The sequence below is a fragment of the Chelmon rostratus genome, chromosome 19 (genome assembly GCF_017976325.1).
Source record: "Chelmon rostratus isolate fCheRos1 chromosome 19, fCheRos1.pri, whole genome shotgun sequence".
Taxonomy (NCBI): Eukaryota; Metazoa; Chordata; class Actinopteri; order Chaetodontiformes; family Chaetodontidae; genus Chelmon; species Chelmon rostratus.
This window is the reverse complement of record NC_055676.1, coordinates 14,770,539-14,792,071: the sequence shown is the minus strand read 5'-3', so window position 1 is coordinate 14,792,071 and position 21,533 is coordinate 14,770,539. Positions and strand designations below refer to the sequence as shown.

At 41.8% G+C, this 21,533-nt stretch overlaps 1 protein-coding gene across 1 annotated transcript in view; it reads left to right on the top strand.

Annotated features, from left to right (window-relative positions):
• LOC121623033 (astrotactin-2-like) overlaps positions 1-21,533 on the top strand; it is a 263,780-nt gene that overhangs the window by 85,437 nt on the left and 156,810 nt on the right. The window contains exon 4 of the mRNA XM_041960153.1: positions 8,163-8,315. Coding sequence (XP_041816087.1) covers positions 8,163-8,315 — 153 coding nt within the window. The remainder of the gene's footprint in view (positions 1-8,162; positions 8,316-21,533) is intronic.

Here is a 21,533-nt window from a genome sequence, read left to right as displayed (position 1 = left end):
AAAAAATCGAAATCTGCAGGAATTTAATTTCTTGGGCTCTCTTTTTTCTTTTCCTCCCGCAGATTTGCTCCAAATTAAAACAGCAGGGGTTTATAGGGTCCAGAGATCTACAGAAATGCTCCCATCATTTTTTTCCCCCCTTGTGGCTACATCTGCTTGCGTGAATATGAATGCTGTTGCGCTGCCAGGCGGGATGGCTTAGAGTAGGAAAAGTCCATAACTGACTCCCAGTCATCAAAACAAGCATGTGGAAGATGTGGCATTCAAATGGCGATATGTGCACAAGTGATATTAGAGTTTGGGTGAGCATTTGTCATTTTATTTACTTTACTCTCTGTCTTCTTGGCTTTAATAATGCGTGCATAATGTTAAACTGCATATTTGCCAAGAGCTTTGACTGATGCGCTGCACGTCACAATGGGACACAGCATTTGTCTGGAACAAAATAGGTGACTGATGCATAATGGAAGCTGCGTACAGGCAAATACGGACTGGATTCTGCTGCTACCATGCATATGCGTGGATTGAGAACACGCTAATTCATCTTCCGAGCTGCAACTGCAAGCTGTATCACCACCTGCCTCGGGGCACAGGGCATCGTTGAAGAGCCTGGAAATGTTGCCGTGTGTCTCGCTGGCTTTCAGCACAAAGGAGCTTTCTTCTTGAACCTAAGAGAAATAAGGGTCAAGCACTATTTATGGACGGAGTCACGGCCGAAGGTTTCAGTTTCTGACAGGCAGTAATTCCCACAGGCTGTATCAGCGATTTGGTGGAAGCTGGTCCGTCTTGTTCGTTTGGCTTTTTGGTGCAGCTGCTTCCTTCTTCTCCTTCGGTGTATTTTTTTGCTGACAGAACAACTGTTGCCCTTCCGGTGCTGAGTATCATTTTTCTGTAAAGGTACGGGCATCAGATACAGGCATCACTGAATCAGACTTTGTCCTGAGGCCCAGCAGTATATTTTTAGAAACCTCTGCTTCTGCAAATCGGTGCCGTACCGGTGAATCCTCCTATGGGAAATATGTATTTGTTCATCCCTCCAGCTGCTCCCTCCTCTGTTGATTGTGATCATTTCTATCATGTCACCCACATGTATTATTACTGCTGTTATTGTACTAGTAGACATTGTAGTAGCAACTGTTGTAGTAGCAATAGTGCTGTCAGTAAGTATTACTGACAAATCAGATTTATTTGATGATGGCACACAGTATACTGTAAATATGGCAACCGAAGCTATTTAATGCCACCTCCGTTTTCTTGTTCCAGCCTGTATGCTATTTCTTTTCATTACTAGGTAAATGTGTTTCACCAGTCAAACTAAAATGACGATGTCAAGCACATGTCAGCTTTGTCATAATTAGATGGGTCTCTCACCTGAGGGAGAGATGAATGTCGGCATTTTACAATACACAAATAATTAAAGAGATAGTCATCTAATACCTCAGTGACGATGATATGGGAAGTCTTTTTCGAAAACAGAGTCAGGCGGCGCCTCTGTTCAGTTATTTAGCTGAAATTATTCCATTGCCCCTCATAGGGTCGGTGGTTCGATCCACAGCTGCTCTGGCCTGCATGCTGAAGTGCCCTTGGGCTAGAAGCTGAACCCCAAATGGCTCCAAATGGCTGTCGGATCAGTGTGTGAATGTGCTTTGAGTGACTGGTAGACTAGAAATGTGCGATGCAAATGCAGTCCTTTTTGCAATTTTACCATAAATGAATAGCTGGTCAAAATGCTAATTCGGATTAGCCATTAAGAAGCATCAACTTATATTTTGAGTGTTGAAAGTTGTCACCGAGTTTGGTTTCTCAAACACAAGTAACAAATTTTCTTCACATTTCTTTTTGTTTGTGCACACGTGCATACCTATAATAGCCCACTCCTGATGTTTTCTGTGTTTTGCCAGGCCACTGAGGCTTTCCTGTCACCTTAGTCAACCCTTAATAAGAAGACTGAGTACCTGTCTATCAGAAAGCAGATGGCAGCACATTTTACCTCTCTGGCTCTGTTTGAGTGCATTGCTCACCAATGAGGTCCCGGGGGAGGCCAGAGTATGAGAGATGCAGAAAAACGGAGGAGGATGGAAAAGCAAATAGGTTGTATTATCTTTGGAGTGGGCACTTCAGCAGCATCTTGTTTGGATGTTCAGCGTGCGAGGTGTGAATGTTGGACACGAAGGTATACATAGAATGTAATTTTCTTCTTTGAGGATGTTATCGAGCTTTAAATTAGACACTGTTTACACTGACAGTCGTTTGGTTTGATTGCCATTTTCATGCTCTGGTAAAGTCCATGAAAAGATGATCACGCGGGGCTTGGACTCCACTTTATGTGAACTCCTGCGCTTACCATGCAGCTTTGAAAGCAACATGCTCCGGGTGCAGGAAGAAGGGAAGAAAAGCTGGATGGGAGTTAAGAAATGCGTAAACATTAGCATTCACAAAAACACATGCACATACGCACTTTCACAAAAGCCGGCATATGCAAGCACAAGCGGGCAGCCGGACAAACCCAGAAAACTGAGGAGGGTTATCTTCTCTTGCTGGGCACCGTGAGACCACCAGGAGTAAGTTGACTGAGGCAGCATTCTGTTGACATCCTCTGCTTATGAGACACTGTTAACACACACTCAGCACTGATAAGGGAGTGGCTGCAGATAAGGGAGATGAAAAGGAGAAAATAAAGGCACCAGAGCTTTAGCTGACATTGAACTCAAAATGAGAACCCAGCGTGGACTTGGGGTCTGGGGAAAAACAAATGTCAGAATAAAATATCTTAGTAGCTGCCTCCGATAGGGGTGAGAAATGAAGAGGAACAGGAAAACAGAGAGAGACCTACAGGAGAAAGAATGCTACAAAAAATGGACACCTATTTTGTGTCTACTCATCACTGATGCCAATACCAAGATGACGTCTTGTTGGTGATTAAGTCAAATGATTGTTTGCATTTTGGCCAAAAGCGCATGCATCAGGTTTGCAGGAGCACATTTCTGTCATGATGTTTCAGTGTTTTCAGATGGTTGAGCTTGAGGACGTGTGTGTGAGCGGAGAGGACGAGGACAAAAGCAAACATCAGCGAAAGGGGCCGTGACAACCTGCGGGGACAAATTCCATTTTTTTTTTCAAGGAGACTGTGACTCCAGGCGCTCCAGTCTGACCCAGCTTTTCTTCCTTCCTCGAAATTGAACAAAGAAAGAGAGATAAATAGAGTTCTAGGAGACCATGAAATATGTATGCGAGCAGTTAACCTCAAACATGCTGTCATGCACTCTCCTCAGTCGTGGCAGGTCAGAGCTTAAGTGCCAGCCCTTCTTGTTTGTTTGCTAACCCCAAGTGCCGGAATTAGCCTCGCGCTACCATAAACGCCCACAGGGAATGGAGCTCACTTAACCATTTTTGAGTGCCTTTGTTGACTCCACACTCCCCTTTCAAGGATGCAGTTTTAGCCTGGTGTATTGACACTACAGGTGAAGTGAAGGGATTCAGCACACACACACACACACAGAGAGAGAGAGAACTGGATGTGTTGTTGTTCCAGTTTAAGTCAAGTTTTGTCGTTTTATCTTTTCACTTTTTGACGTCCTTACTGGCTCCAAGTGGATATTCCAATAATGTGTCGATGAAATTAAACTGTATATTTGAAATGGCAGCATAATGGCATCCCAGTGTTCTTACAATAGAACACATTATAGGCATTGTAACAAAAAAATCAACAAAATGAGCCACGTGATACAAATGTGATTTCTCATCCTTGGGACAATTGCACTATATTGATGCACGTGAAGAGGGGAGGAGAGGGAGCTTTTCCCTACTACTAAGCATGCAATACAAGAGAAAACTTATTGAGTCGTTGTTTAGCTTCTCTTGTCCGAAAAAATATGCATAGCTCCGCGCTCACTGGACAGGAACAAATGTAATTCAAGTCAAAATATGTAGGATATTATCTGGGGCGACCCAACACTGTATTTTCTTTGAATTTCACCACATTTGTTTCCAGTACCAGGAGTCACATGAGCATTTATGTCCTGCAAAGCAGTCATTTCTAAATATTTAACTAGTAGTTGTTTACATTTCTTAAACCAGGATAATTTAAAATGTGTCCATTCCCTTGCCTCCTTTGTTTATGCTGTTTTACTGCTTTTACATGAGGCACTGGACTGTAGTCCATGTCCAGTGACGTGTGTGTAAGGTTGTGTGTACACCAATGAGGAGCGAGCGACTGCCTCTGCATCACTGCTCACCATCCTACGCGCTCAAGTGCGACTTACAGTCGTGTGAAAAACTAACTTGGGCTTGGGTTGGTTTGAACAAAGTGGTGAGGACGGGAAATCCTTTGCAAGTTGATGCCAGAAAATGTAGGGAAGCGTGTTTCAGTGTCTGAGTCGTGTGTTCAAAAGCATTCCTTCAGTACAAGGCAGATCCCACTCCCAGCCAAGGGTTGCTGTACATGCACTTAAGTTTACAACACTATTGCCAGAAGCAACAGCTACCGTAGCTGCTCCAGCATGAAAGCAAGTATGCCACCTGGAAAAAAAAGATTTCTATCAGTTGAAACAGTTTTGTTCATCCTTTATTGTGCTCTTAATGGGAAATACAATTGATTTTAGCATGATGGCTCTGTTCAAAGCGGTTTCTCTGCCCAGCAGGAATGCCGTCTCCTATTAAGCAGGGCTAAGATATGGGAAAAGTAGCTAAGAGAGCCAGACATCAGGCATCTGCACATATGACAGCACAGTGCAACCACGACCCCCCCAAAAAAGACAAACCAGAATGTGATCATTTGCTAATCCTTTTTGAAAACACCACAAACAAAATATATTTTATGTTTTGCCTCGTCAACTTCATTATTTTTTATAAATATCTGCTTATTCTGACTATGATGCAGCAACACGTTTCAAACAAGTTGGGACAGGAACAACTAAAGACTGGGAAAGTTGCGGAACGCTCCAAAAACACCTGTTTGGATCATTCCACAGGTAAACAGGCTCATTAGTAACAGGTGATAGTATCATGATTGGGTATGAAAGGAGCATCCTGGAAAGGCTCAGTTGCTCAAAACACATGATTGTAAAGGAGATTACTGCAAAAACAAAAACCAAAAAGTAAAACAAGTTTGCAATTCACCATAGGCTGCTGGATAGTACATTAATCAGTTATCAACAATATAAGCCTGAAGCAGCAAGCAGTGAGCAGCAGTAGTATCTTAAATTGAGCGTGATTGATGTCCTGCAGCTTACAGTGAATTTCAAGCCAGTAGCCACTAGCAGTGATATGGGGTATCAGCAACACTGACAAATGCACACAAAGCACACTAATACAAAGTAAATAACTTTCTTGTTTTCACCTAGCAATATTAAATAATATACTTTTCTATCTGCAGATATCTAAGTTGTTGTAATTCATAGAAAATAGTTTAGAACCATTTTGCCAGGATTGTGGTGCTAGAAAAGTTTTTAATATTTTGCCATATTAGCAAACTGTGCAACAGGAAATTAAGATGGAAACATGGAAAACGATGGTCATTAGGTCACCTAAATCAGATTGGTAGATGGCGACGTGTTCTGTGTGAATGCAAATTGTTTCACCATAGCTGACCTATACCACGTGTACCCATCTCTTATGAACACATACGGTATGTGTGATCTTGCCCTCAACACCTACTCAGACTTGCATTTATCATCCCAAGCTGCTGGTGTTTTCACCGCACTACATACGGTACATTTGTGGCTGTGAGTCGATGCTCGCTTGCTCAATAAACCATGTGGTTCAACTGCTTGAGTGTGCTTGACTTCCATTAAGCATTTTGGCTGCCTTCTGGGCATCTTAGATGAATTCATGTAGAGATAACATAGTGATTCAAAATTTTAACACACTGTCATAATGGAAATATCTCCACAAAGTAGATATCCAGCCCTCTGGCTGTACAGAAGTTGAGATACCTTGGAAAAATCAAACATTGTTTCACTTCATAACTCCCTCTTCAGTCATGTATGAATGGGTGTTTTGAACACTTCTGGCCAGGCCGGGCTCCTATTCAACAATCCATACAGTCGATATGATATTGTGTCTAAATAGTAAGCTCTCTCAATATTGACTAAAAGGCTTGTGTATTATATGTTTTGTTATGATAATAATGCTAAACTTTATTTGTATAGCACCTTTCATACAGGAATTGCAGGTGCATTACAAGAAAGAAATCATGCACATGCAAGTGAGTGCAAAGAAAAGACAGAATGGACAAAAAGCCATGAAAATGAATAAATGTAAAAGAAGATGGAGAAAAAAATCCACTTATAATGATAACAAGGAGGAATATAAAAATAAAGACAATGCATAAAACCACACAAAAGTATATCAAAAACTAGGTCGAAATGGAGTAAAACAAGCATGAAATCACAGCATAAAGTAATAAATCATGGGTAAAAATAGATGTAGGATGTATAAAATCAAGTTCAATACAACATTTTTCAAAGAAGTACAGCAGTGCTTAAGCGCGAGGTGAAGCACAAAAGTTTCGGACCTGTTACAGGAAGTCATAGCTGGTGAAGTGAAGTGAAGAGTAGCTCTGCAGCAGGGAGCTCTGCTGCAGTAACATTGGAGGAGGCTGACTAACTTAACACCCAAACAAAGGAGCTAAATCATATTACAGCTGACGCCTTTTGAGGATTTCACTCCCTCACTCGAAGTGCTTCCAGTGTTAGGAGACATGGACACTAACATAATCAGACAGGGGGAAGCTAGATGTTTGCTTTTAACATGCGATAACACCAAATAGCGTGAACAATTGTTGTTCTTTGTTTTCTTCTCATGCCCTTTTGTTGAAGGTGTGTTCAGGGACCAAACGGCTTTAGAGTCTTTTACTGACCTCGCAAAGTGTTATAAAAACTTTGCTAACTTGCTAACCTGAGGGCATGAGCCAACATCTGTCTCCCAAATGAGGTCATGGCCACTTTGCATCATCTCTTGCGTCTGGTTACAGGGGGGGGGGGCAATTACCAAAAAACACGAGCTGTTTAACCACAAGTGTGTCAAAACAAATGTGTATCATTGCGAGGACAATATTTGCTCTGTGGCTGCGACGCCGGCCTTACCGTCAGCTTTGTGTTCACGATGTGAAAAAACAATGTGAATACCTCAATTCACTTCACTTTCACCCTCGTCCTCTTCATCCCCCTCTTCCCCCGCTCTTGCGCGCTCATTGGCATTCATGATGAGCTTCCACAGGGAGCAACACATCACCATTATTCATGGAAAGAGTACACCTCAGAGCCAGACTGACAGATCAAAAGATGTTGATGATAGGTGGGGGCAGTGGTGGTTGGGGTGATAAATGGTCCCATCTTTGGAGATGGCTATACTTCTGTAAGTTTGGAGACAGACACCTTTTTTCTTTCTTTTTTTACAGTATTTCAAATGGAAGTTTGTTGAGGGCTATTTGCAGATATTATGCATACAGTGCACACAAATTGGTACTCCTTAAATGGATAGAGGGTGTCACTATCTTGCTTAAACTGAACAAATGCTTATTTAAAGTAATACATATAGAATAAGGCAGTCTTTGAGCAAATGGCTATAGATTGATGTGTTTCTGATCAAAATGATAATAATCTCATAAACTCATAATTAGTCTCTTTGGTGGCATAAATGAGCCAGAACATGTCTAGACAGGTCATAGGAATATCCTCTCCTTTCTCTTTGTAATTTCTGTTGTAAGAAAAGGGAAGCAGACTCCTCTGTCAGCTATCCCCATCTCTCCCCCCAGCCAGTTGTTTTGGAGTCATTCATCAGGAAGAGTGAGACTGAGCCATCAGGGGGAAGCGTTGGCAGGATCCCTGTAGAGATGAAGCAATATTGAATTGATGGAATCATTTAAAGGCCAGAAAAAATGGAATAGAAGAAATAACACTGCGCTGCTTTTTTTTACAGTGTCTAAATGGGACAGCCTAGTGGCTCATGATGCATATCGTTCTCTAATCTCCTATCTTTCCCACAAATAAGAAGAAAGAAAAAAAAAAGCAAGCTATTTTGGGGTGTTTGCCTTTATGCATCTGTGGATGTATTTGTATTTTTTACTAAATCTTGTGTGTCTGTCAGTATTTGCACAATGATTTTCATCTTAAAGCCTTATGACATGCCTGCCATTTTCACTTTGGATCTGTCTTTCATAGCCATTGAACCAAACACGGAGTCAGTGGAGGACTTGATGCAGAGGTTCCAGGACAGTTTCCGTGTTCCCAACACGCCGACAGACATGTCTCACTACCAGCATGTCGTGCACAGCTCATCGACAGGCCGCCGGAGGGTCCCCAGCCACACCAGAGGTAGGACAAAAAGTCATTCAAAAAAGTTTACGTTTTTTGTTGGCAGGATGTCACAGACCTCGCACAAGATGATTCATAATATTGGCATGTTCTCTTTCCATTTTTGTATGTGTACTGGGCAATGTTTGCAGACTTTTGGAGCTTCTGTGGCACTAGCTTCATGGTGTTGGGGATATTTGCCTGAAGAAGCACTGTTTAATAGATGCATACATCTATGGCCAGTGTACAACAAGCCTGGGGTCACGTGTTTAGACGTCCATTTTCTTTCCTAGCAGCCATTAACCATTATTTGGAAGCCTATTAGGATGTCAAATCATGTTCTGAGTTGGTTTTTAAAAAACAACAAACTACATATTCTTTACATTGCTGCCAAATATTGACCAGAGAAAAGAGTTGTTGATTGTTAATGCATCAAACTGTCCAGGTGGCTTCAATTTATTATGATTTTTCATTTAGGTGTGACAGATAATCAGCATCTGTGGGCAATTTAGATGTTCCATCTGGCTTGACCTGCTTGATTCTGTAACGAGGGAGGGAACACACACAAACCCGGCAAAAAATAAGAAAACCCCACACCGAGATTGGGATTTATGACCTCTAGATGACTGTGTCAACTACTGAGGCACCGTGCCTCCCTGGAGAACGCCAGACTGCCTCGAAGACAATGTTCCACAGTTCATTTCACAATTAATTTCCTCCAAGTGTTTATGATTCAACATTCCGTATCCCATTTGTGAAACACATTAATATGTAGATTTTTTGGTCTTACATCACGGAGCTGATGTAGACACCAGGTATAGTGTTTGGGTGTGACACATGAGGAATGCCGTAGAAAGCGACTTTAGTCAGAGGTGGAGTCATGATTCGCGCATGATCACATCTACATTACATATTCATCATTCAGGTTCACATCTTGCATGGAGACCACAAACCCCTGCATCTCGCCCACTGTATAGGCTTGCATTTATCTGCCTGGGGTGAGCGCATAAATAAGCATCACTTAAATTCAAAACCTCTTGAAGAGAATCATTTGGCTTGTTCAGAACAGAAAGGCTGCTGTTTGCCGTGGCTGTATACAGTTCTAACCTTTGCAGTTTAGTGCTCGCGTGTGTTATAATAATTGCTGTCGGCTTTCTCTGTTGGCTTTCTGTTTCATTAAAGATCAAACGGCAGCGCAATTTCACATCCGTGGGAAAATGTGCAACGTGCATATGTGTGTGTGTGTGTGTGTGCAGCCCTGAGATGTGACGCGAGCCTCTGCCACAGCAATGAATTCGGCTCGTTAGAGGGAATATTCTCGATAATTTTAATCAGACATGTTGTAAAAAAAATGCGATCCATGTCATTGGTCATACTGTTATGACTACTTAGACATTAACATTGAAAATTTTGACATTAACCATGATGAGTTCACCTACCCTTGACAGAATAACATATTATCCTCTTGATCACTGTCACCTACAGTTGATGCAAAATACAACACGGGACAATTTTTCATACAGCGCCTTCTTATTTATGTTGGGATTATTAATCATTCCAGTCACACAGCCAGTGGCTGAGAGAGTTTATATTCCTGGCTCTCTAGAACACTTCAGCCCGGCTTGTGCTTCTCTTATTTGCTGTTGAGGATTTAACTCAGTAATATTAAAGACTGTCTTGTGTCAACCCTCCCAGCAAATCGTGCCTCTAAAATTAAATCCATGCAGGTCAAGCTCCTCAAAACTCTGTGAAGGACACTGCTGAGAGGTGTCCTCTCTGAGGTCAGTGGTAAAAGAGTTGCCTTTGCGTGCCTATAATTAGAGGTGAAAATGTGTCCTCATTGCAAAAGCCTAGGCCAGCACTACAAACATGATAATGGGACAAACACTTAAACTGAGGAGGAAACTCTCTTAGTTGGATTGAGGTTAAAGGAGACATTTAATTGGTCAGACGCAGGAGGTTAGTGTTGCACAAATGAAATGAATGCATTGCCAAATTCCTTGAGAAGCGCACCCAGGCAACAGCCAAGAGGAAAGTGGATTAGGGTTGGGCGGATGCTTTTCTTTTCCATATTGGTGCTTGGTAGACCTTACTATGCTTTGCAATAGCTTTGTTTCTTATGCATTTTGTCTTCGCCCCTTCGTCTCTGGTGGCTGAAAAGTAGATCAGGATACGGTTGCAAGCGGCTCCAAATTGTTTCCTTCACCGACACATTATTTTGGAAGTGTAAGTAATGCATAACTTTGGCGAAATGAGCTGAGGGCCTCACTAAAAACAACATGGCCCAGTTGTACTTGATATCACGGGGGATGCGTGCTGTGTGGATCTAACCAAGCAACACGGGCAGCTGCAGTTGAAGATGCCGTGTGTGTAGTTTACCAGAAGTGACAAGAAGTGCACAGGCTGAGATGCTGGGATTAATGTCGGTGATGTACAGGACACACAGGTGGTCCTAAAAGTGATTGTTCCTAAAAGCAGCTTCAGGCTGAGATGCTTTTAAGTAATATTTAATATCTATGAGCGGGAATCATTACTATATACGATATCTTTGGGGGATGGACACTGGGCCCCGCATCGAAGGACTGGACATGTGTGTCCCAGAAATTCACTCTTAAAAGTCACGCTTTAATGCATTATGCAGCAGATCCTGCATCCAGGCCTGTGTGTGTGTGTCCTCACTGCCACCATCTTGCAGAGGTGTAATGACCCATTCGAATAGTAGAAAATGCCAGACTTTTGTGCTGCATTTTCGGACGAAAGAAACAACAAAACTAAGCGACAGGGAATAACATTTCACAGGTGAGAAGGTGTTTTAGAATATTTTACTTTCATGAACACGTTGAAGTTGACAGATCACAGTAAGTTATCTTTATTGTAGACCAACAAGGTTACGTGACTATCCTGAAGCTAACTTATGTCAGAAAAGAATGAAAATATGAACATATTTCAGGGCTGAAAACCGTAGCGCAGTGAGCCTCACGCAATTAACACTTTAACACGACCATTTCCTCATGCACTGAGAAAGATATTTATAACTGATAACAACATGGCACGGATGGAAGACGCTGACGAGTTATTCAGGCCATCAGGGGCAAAGTGAGAAATGTACAGAAAATGGTTGATATGATATTTAAATGTATTCCCATGCATGCTGTGATCTCATTCAGCGGCTCCTCTGGTATCAGTGGCTCTCACTCGCCTCTCAGGAAGGAGAGAGAGGGAGTTGCTATGGCAACGGGGACGCTCTGTGCCTCTGTCGCTCTGAAACTTTCCCGATAGCAGGTGTATAGGTTTGTATGGTGCAAAATCATGACTGTAATTGCACCTTGATGCTTAAGTCCACTAATATTAATTATGCAGCGTTGCCAACACGCCCTCATCTCTCTTACATCGATTTCTCAAATCTCACGCCAAACAAGATGGTTGGAATTGAACCCGGGCTGCTGGGATAAAGGCTGATGGGGCGTCCGGAAACATGCACTTTTAATCTGAAACCGATACTGGGAGTGGCGGCAAAGCTGAGTTAGAGGCCGTTCATGTTCTGGAGGACACCAGAAGGGACCTGCTTTCTGAGCAGCCGTATCCACTAATCTGTGGATGTTTTTTTTTTTACTTCCTTATCCTTTTCCTGTTGGGTGAGCGCCGACACAAAACTTGATTTAGAGCACTTGAGACCAGGGAGGTGTGAGCTAAAACATACTTATTAACAGCATCAACAATATTACCAAAATTTGGGACATTTACATCCAATGCTCCAATCAAAAAAAAAAAAAAAAAAAACAACTTTAGTTTAATTAATTCAAGCTTATACTGGTCATTCCATTTATTTTTGGCTAAAGGCCCGTGGTTTTATTCCCACTGACGCTAATAATCATGTAGATGGTGAGCTGTGGCATGCCATTTCATTCTGAGTGTCTGCCTTTGACTGGATTCTCCAGACATTGACAGCACAGACGATGGGATTCTAGGTGACAGTTAATGAGTTAATGTTGCCATAAGTGATTTTATTTCAGCCATAGATGTTCACTAATAATGAAATTCACTGCATTCTGGGGAGCTCGTTCCAACCCCATGCCATGAAGGGATACAATTATGCTTCTATCATCAATTTTTACTGTGATTGTTAGCCAATGATGGAAGCTTTCATTTTCACTGTCATCATCAGTTAGCGACAATTCAAACAGTGTAAGTCTATGTAGGTCAGTTTTGAGTAAGTTAACACCTAGACCAGGGTTTCTCAAAGTCCAGACCTTGAAAGGCAAGTTAATCTGGAACCAGCCCGTATCGTCACCTGGCGGTCCACGGATCACATCCAGCCCGCCACATTCCCATCCGGCCTGCAGAATATTAATGAATTCAGAAAATACGTGAGTCTGTGCTCACTCACCAGCAGAAAAGGTCCAGTCCGTCCTGAGAGTGATGGTGGATCAGCTTGACAACCTCTGGCGATGAGCCAAAAGTCCAAAATAGGCACAGAGAATCACAAAGCTTGTCTATTAGATGCAAAGAGGCGACACTTGGGTTTATTTTCATTGGCCCCTCTCTGGGTTGAAGGAGGTTAACGAACTGAAAGGTGTCTCTTCAGGACTGTCATCTACCTCAAAAAACAAACATGATACAGTAGAAATCATCATAGTAACATGATCACCGTCTATATTGCAAATATCAGACCACTCAGACTTAATTTGTCTCCATGCCATTCAACTGGCATATTTCACTATGACAATAACATGTCGCCTAAATGGCCCTGAATAAGAGAATTGCCATCTTCTAAGAGGAAGGTAAATGATGGTCTCACAGAAAACAAGAATAACTGTGTTGAATTTGCATTTATAAAATGTATTCTATCCTTTTCTATCAAAATATGTATTAGCTTGAAATTGTGAGTGACCTACATTTTCAAACGCCTCCGGACTTCTTGGCTCAAGCATCTCAATATCAGTGTCATCACCGGAGCTGTCTGGTGTGGATGTCAGGGCCCTTTTTATTGGCAGGCTTGAGATTCTGCATGGGGTTGGCTCTTCTTGCCTGGGGGAGCCTTGCTTCCTTTGTCTAAGAAAATATGTACACAAAGATGAAACACAGAGTAAGCTCTTCTTGATGCACAGCATGTCCTGTTAAATGAGGCTCTCATGGTTGATAGTTCGGATTTAATTTACGTCTTCTCTATTGTATCCTGTAGCCTGACAGCATGTGAAGGCGAACGTTAGCTGTTGTCTAATTTTAACCCCTTAACGCCTATTGTTGCGAATTTGCATCATACCGCTTTAATCCACATTGCAGCCGAATCGCGCATGCATTCCTCTAATGCCGGTTTGTGCATATTCAACACACACCTAGGAACCTTTTGCAAGCACTGGTTTCTCGTCGGACCGGTCAAAGTGGAAGAACCCCTGTTCTAATTGTTGTTACAATGTAATGGTTGTGAGCCAATTTTGTGGCTGTTTTGAGATAAATGAATTTTGAATACACAAAAAGGATGTTTTTACTTCATTTAAGCATTTAAAAAAGTGGACATATACTGTTTGTTTGAACCCTATTCTAGTTGGTGAATCTACCTAAATGTATATCTATTGTATGTGCTACAGAAAAATTCACAAATTCCTCTTAATGTAGGATCAATTTGAATGCAAAAACACAAAGAATTATTTTTTAAATATAATTCTAAATAAATCCAGGCATCAAGGGGTTAACTTAAGATAGTGGGTTATCAAATCTCTACATTGTCCAGTTGCTGATCAGTTGAGAAGCAGTGAAATGATCTGTCAGATTGTCAGATGGCGTGGAACGCGCTTTGATAACAGCGTGACGTCAGAGGTAAATGGCCGTCATGTGAATACGGGATACAGATCAGGAACAAACAGAAGCGCCCGGCCGCCATCAGGTCGTTCCTTTACTTCCGCCGTAACCCGGATTGTGAAGAAGCCCTTCACCTCCTGCGTTGGCAGCAGATCACAGTATTGTCTTTCTCAAAGAACCTTTATTGCTTTGCATTCAGCGTGAAAATAAAGGGCTGCTTTTCTCTAACTGTTTCCAAGCGATGTGTGACAAAGTAGAGGTGAAGCTTGTGAGCTGAGGCTCCGCTTTGTCAACACACGTCCTTTTCAAAGTGGAGAGGTGAGTGATTCGGTTTGTGGCCTCTGCCTCTCCTGTGTGGACCTTGTATGTTCTCCGTGTGTAGTTGTGGGTTTGCTCTGAGTGCTCCGGTTTACCCCTACATTAAAAGGACATGCAGCTCAATTGGAAACTCTGAATTATCTTAACCTCAGCATTTAATCTGCAGTTGATGTTTATTAAATAGAATTAATTGTTGTGCGTCTCTTTTGTCACCATTTACCATGAAAGTTAAAATAAGAATGTCAGAATTAGGCCTTTCCATGGTCACATAAAAGGAAATACAAAGTTACAGGAAAGCATTCGTTTTTTGTGGAAGCAATCATGAACTAAATTACCTTAGTAGTAAAGAAAATTAGTTATTTTTAATGAGGTGACTATTACTATTTTTCAGTAACTAACACAACACTGGAAATGGATATGGGAAGTAGAGCGAGGAACAAGATATTCACATGCCAATATTGATAGGCAGACAGAGGAAAGCTTCAGAATAAGACGTCTGACTGGGAGGACCAGCAGTTGGTAAGGATATGATGTGTAAGGGGGTCTGCATCCAGCAGCCCACACAATCATTTCCAGAAAATGCACTTTTCTTTCCTTGAAGCCTGGGAGATGGGGGAGAAAGCGCTCCACTAATGGCCAATCTGTGAGCCTGGGGGGCTGTCTGAATTGGAGATTTTCACAAATCTGCGTAGGAGTGGGAGGAAGAGCAAATAAAGGTGCTGTATAGAAGCACATCACACTCGTGCTTGGCTGCCTGTAGTTTACAAGCCCAAGTATTTTAGTTAGCTTGATTCACATTTACATTCATGGGAAAACACAGCTGAATATCCACTGAGCTGAGAAAACCATAATAGCAGTTTTTGTCTGCTCAGCTAAACCCTGCAGCTGTTCATCTCCTCTTCTACTGGTGTCCACAAACCTGCATGAAATTTTGCTTTGTAGCAACATTCATCACTTCCCTGTCAGCATGTATTGCCCTACTTTCCTATAAGCGCCATCTTATACCTGAACTCTCAGAAAACGTTATTTCATGCACAGATCCTCTAGTTGGAATCGCTGCCTTCACTCTCCAGTTTTCCCATCAGAGCAGCCACTCTCAGGATATTTCCATAAGCATGACCAGGAAGATTAATTAATTAAAATTGCTTTCAGCATGCATATTATGTCAGATACTGTTATGCATGTTGATAGCAACTTTAAGTAATTATTGAGAGGATTTTAATTCTGCCTCTCCTTCAATCCCATATTGCATCCCATGACGCCTGTTGACCAGTTACCCATTTACACTTGTCTCTGTGTCGTGGGCAGAAAATATAGCTGTATGATAATAATAATAAAAAAAAAAGTCAAAGCCAAGCCAAGAAGCATGAGGGACAAATTGAAATTTCACAGCTTAGACCACCTTTGGAAGTGCATGGTTATCTATACGGGATGCATTGTGGCCGACGCAGAAGTGTGAAAAGCTGCAGTTCCTCAAATGGCCACTTGAGGCAAGCTCCAAAAGTGACTCATTACAATCATTAAAATGCCAAACTTTACAGCAGAAATAAAAAAAAAAACAAAATCCCCACTCATGAAGTTTAATAGGATTGATTTTTTTTTTTTTGTAAAACTTACTTGTTTAAATTACATTAAGGTTTAAAATTATGCATGATTGTGGGCGTGGCTGCTTTGAGTGACAGCTGGGCCACTAGATTTCAGCAACCAGGCTTCGATCAGCCCGCCTGAACTTCACCCATGCTTCAATCTTTGTTGCATTAGCTGGGAGTTAGGTGAAGTCAGTCACTGCCAAGATGTGTTTGTGTTATTACAAAGCTAGTTGGCAGGTTTTTAGCACGTTATCCACAAACATAAGGCTACTAGTGCAACTACTACAAAGCTGCATGTTCCACTTATCTAAACAATCTTTTGTTACCACCATCTTGATTAAAGCGTGTTCAACCCAGATTAGCATTGGAAAATCAAGACAGACACGTACCTGCCTCATAGAGTCATACATGTGGCTAGAGTAAATGTAATTGACTGTATACATTTGATATGAGGTGCATGGAATGATTTGTAGAGGTGGAGCCAGTTACCCCGTTGTCCCTTTCTTGCTTCAGAGAAGTTGTTGCATTCTTCTGTCAAAGAATATGAGCCAGTCATTTTCTCATGCCGTGTGAAGTTTGGAGAGTGGTTGGTTTTCATGTTTTGTTCTTTGTGGAATATTCCATTACAGTGAGATGCACTCAGAAGCCCTTTCTTTTGTAGTCCGACAGCCCCCTGGACATGCTTTTTTCCTGCTGCTTCTAATGATCTGAAATTGACATGCTGTGCGCTGCTGTCGGCGTAGCACTTCATCTTAAACTTTAATACGTCTCCGATTCCTTGTTCGGTGGTTTGATTTGACCTCTGGCCGCGACTTTATTTCCCCCATCGACTTCTATGTGGCATTACAGGCGCTGAGAGCGGCAGTTTATGTTGATTGTCCGGAGATGTACAACATGCTCTCCTCCCTCCCCAGGCCTGTGAGTGGAAGACTTTGCCGCGGTGCCGATCTCTCCCACACGTTATGCTCGGTGTGAGGGGCAGAGCGTTGGTCATTTATGGCCCGCAGTGGACAGAGTTCTTCCTGCTCAATGTACTGTACACATCAAAGAGTGTTGTGGGCAGTAAGAGGCTATTTTCGTGTGTTATGTTGTCAAGCCGCACTCACGCCTGGAGTTTGCAAGACATTTTTGCGTTTTTCTCTCACCTAAAATTGCCACCTTAAACCACCAGAAAGGAGCCAATCAGGTTTGACAATGGAAACATCTTTGTGAACAATGTCCCGTGTTCAGAAGGACTTTATATGTGGATGTTTCATGCATGCATACACCCGCATGTCATGTTTTGCCATATAGTACCTGCTCTACCCTCAAACATGGATGCAAAATATGCATTTCACAATATTCTGTGAAAAGCCTATACTGAGCCTGCATAGAAGGCGACGCCTGTGTTTGTAGAACAAATGTAACTGTCACTGCAGCCAGCCAAGTCTCAACGCACTGTGATTTTGTCAAGTATTAAGATTTGTCCTTAAAAAAAAGTTAACTCCCTTATTTGCATGCACCTCTGCACATGCTATTCCCTGCTGCGGTGTTAATGCATTTCCATGTGCCGGCTGGAAGCTGTGGTAGTGTTTTGATGTGTCACAACGAATACTTTGGCTCATTACGATGAGGATAACCTTATGGTTATTATCCAGCCTTTCTCCTGTTTAATTGATGCTTTGAAGTAGCACATGAAAGTAGTTCTGTGCTGTCTTTTGTGTGTGTGTGTGTGTGTGTGTGTGTGAGAGAGAGAGAGAGAGAGCAAGAGAAAGTGTGTGTGTGTGTACATTCCACAGTGCTTGAATTCACTCCGTGCTCAGCTTCACTTTCAGCAGTCCTCAATCTTCGCTGCTGACAAAACACAGTGATTACAGCTGTGGGTCCGCAGCCCTAGGGTTTCTCCACAACAGGCCATACAGCTGATCTACTGCCAAGCCAGAGCTGTGTGTGACTGGTTTTTGTATGCGTTTTGTGTGTGGAAGACCTAGAGAGACAGAAACAAAAAGACAGAGATGGATCGCACACGTCTGTTGATCAGTTTGAACCAATTTTCACCCAGATTTGTAGGCAACCTTTTGTTGTTTGATTCCAAAAAGTCACTGATCACCACAGTAAATGAGGTCCTTTTGTGATGAGGGCAGCTCAGAAAATGCTTATGTTTTCTATTATTGACTTTTAAATCAGATTTTCAGCAGTTTTTAACCAAAATAGTTACCAAGAAATATTTAAATAAAATGAAACGTAAAGTATTTAAGCGGTCATAAATTAACTTTGGGGGTAAATTTCATTATGTGAGTTAGATACACACCACACCATTAACTTGACATATTACTCCATGTAGCAGACATGCTCAAGTGTACAGTTGACTCGTAAAACAGTAACTCCACCCATCCTAATTATAAAAAGCATAACCGAATGATACTTTCAAGTCTGATATTCCCATTCAGTAATCCTAAATGAAATTAAAATCAATATCACCAGGATATACTGTGGCTTTTCTCGAATCCCAAATATTGATCCTGCTCTGTGGACCATCTCACTGCTCATAAAAATGACGTAATGCTTGCCCTCTGTTTCTCCTCGTTGAAGCCAGTAGATCCCAGGTTCAAATCCCTGCCACGGCTTCTTGCAAATGATTTCTGGCCATGTGCACCCAAGAAGAGGAGGGGCTGCTTAACAGGGTGCGCACGCTCAAGTCGAACTTGGGCTGGCCGGACCCCAAGTTTGTGAGCATGCCCGTCAGTTTCCATAACCAAAATATATAGGCTTGATGCCTGTGTGGAAAGGCTGTCTGTTGTACTTAAAGGACCAGTGTGTTGGATTTAGTGCCATCTAGCAGCAAGACTGCAAATTGCAACCAACTGAATACCCCTCGTCTCATGCTTTTTCCAAATGTGTAGGAGAATAAAGGGTGGCTGCAAAACCCGCAAAAATGTGAAAGGTGCTCTCTTGAACCAGGTTTGTCCATACTGGGCTACTGTATCAAAATATCCATGAAGGAAGGCCCACCCTGTCTGTCTAGATATAATGAGCTCATTCTAAGGTACCAAAAAACACAATGAGTCTTATTTTCCGGTGATTACACACTAATGAAAACATACTTATGAATATTATATTCCATTTCTGCTGCATTGTGCCAACAGGTGCCCCTAAATCTTCCACAGCGAGCTGTCTTCATGCTGTGTTCAAGGAACACGGTCGAGGTTCAGTGGAGAGTGCAGTGATTTTGCCCAGCTAATGGCGAGGAACAATATTTATTAGTTTATTCAGAGAAGTGCGGCAGGGGTTGAGCATGCTGCTAGTGTTGACACATGGAAGGAACGCAGAGCAAACAGCTATGCGAGGGGTTATCCTCTGTCACAGCCAGCCATTCCTCTCCTGTCTGGCTGAGAGGCGCTTCGGAGGCAGCCAGTGAAGTGATCCTTTGGTTCTTAATGCCTAGAGGATATTTTGATGATGTTGGGCCGGCCTTGAGCTGAGGCAGGTTAAATTCCAGATGGGTTTTATTTCTGTATACACACTCTACTGTCCTTTGCTCATTTTCTGCCAAATCTGTCTCATAGAAATGTTTAATTACAGCTAACTTGCAACTGCAGAGACATTTTAAAGGAAATGTAATGACACCTAGGTTACATGTTGTATTGACACAAGGAGATGCTGTTAATTAACGCATCTGGTAAGCAGCGAAAAACTTGATACTGAATGTATCATTTAAAACATATTGAATCTGTTTTCCACCATAATGTCTGATCTTTTACTTCAATGGCTTCTCATAGTGACTACTGCATTAATGAATCTTTTTATGGTTGTGTTTAGGCACTTGTAGCACCTAGTTAAGGTCAGAGAAAGCCCTTGGTCCCTAGATCATGGTCTCGGTTTAAGCCAGAAAAACTCCACATTACATTGATTCAGAAAATACAGCGTGATTATCAACATGTAATCAAAATCACAATCTTTCCCTCACGTTAACCAAAGGGTTTTTTTTTTTTTTTTTTTTTATGCTGCACCCCAACCCCCTCCTTGTGATTGTGGTGCAGTATGTATAAATTTAGCCCTTCATCCATTCAAAAAACAACATCCCCTGTGAATATAATCTAGAAGTACCTTTGTCAGCAGGGTGTAAATAAGTAAACAATTCAGTAATATATAAAAAAAAAATTGAGAGACAGGATTGTTTTCTGCACGTTTTGTCGATCGTTTCATTGCTGGCAACGCACTCATAGTGATCCCAACTGTTTTGATTGTACGTGTGAATGCCCCTCATATATCAGATGCAGTTCACGTTCAAGCCCGTTTTAAAACAGCCACGTTTTTAAGCGTTTGAATTTGCCAGTAGCAAATTCAGAATTGTTCTCCGCAGCCCACCTTTGAGTATAATCTGTTGATACCATTACTTAGTTCTTTCTACCCTCTCTGATACTTTGGCTCAAAGAGTCTGGGGAGATTCTTTGAAGTTGCCTACAGCGGTAGCATTGATATTCAGGAGGCCGATGATTTTGGGGCGTGAGCATCTTCTTTATTATATGTATTTGTGTTGTGTTTGTTGAGAGGAGAAAAAGGTATGAGGCTTTCATTGTTATAATGTTTTACTAGAGTACGCTCAACCGGGGAACAAATGACACATCACATGCTTAGAATGTAGTAACAAAAATGACCTTAACTTCAAAACAATGCTAAGTTGACTGATGGATAGATGCCTGTGAAAGTTATTTCCATCAGTATGCTAATTTTATGTGCGGCTCAATAATGCTGCTCTCATTTGAGTGACACCAGTGGAATAAAAAACACACATTCGCACGCGCTTTCTAAATGGAGTCATTTTTTATTTGCAGCTTAGGCTTTTAGACCTCCTTTAGGAGGAAAGTCAGTTGTAGCTCCGGCTCTAACATTAGGGAGGGTTTTACATGTTAGTTTCAGCTATAATTGTTCATAATTCCAGTTTAACCTTTCACATTTTTGCATCTTAGAAGGATTTAAAAAAAAAACTGCAGCTGAACTCAACATACTTAAAGGTCTTTTTCACATTATTTCCCCTTTTTGGATTATTAGAATCACATTTGTTATGAGAAAGACCTTTGGCTGTTTATCACTCAAAAGATATCAATAATGTCGCCAAAGGGATCTTTTCTGCTGCTGGATGTATTGACAATACCGCCCTAGTCTCAGCCTTCCTGCAGTGGCTGCCTTTTCTTTTTAGGATTGCTTCTAAGATCTTGTTGTATCAGGCCACAGCATGAATTATCCGTTGCTAGAGCTACATTACTCTGACCTTTTAACTCCCTGTGAGGCAGACAATTCCAGAATGTCCTAAAGCAAGATCTGCTATCTTATCCACCGTCTACAATGTGAAGTAAAGTAACTGAGAAGCCTGAAGATGAGATGTTTTAGAGCTATAATGTATATACTCTACAAACTATAAAATCAAGCCTCACCTCGAGTTATGAATATGACCTTCCAGTTTCCTCCCTTTCATCACTGCCGTGTTGCAGAGTCAGCGTAGCTGGCTGAGAGCACCAGACTGTGCGTATGTTGTCTTCACGGCCATGCTGGG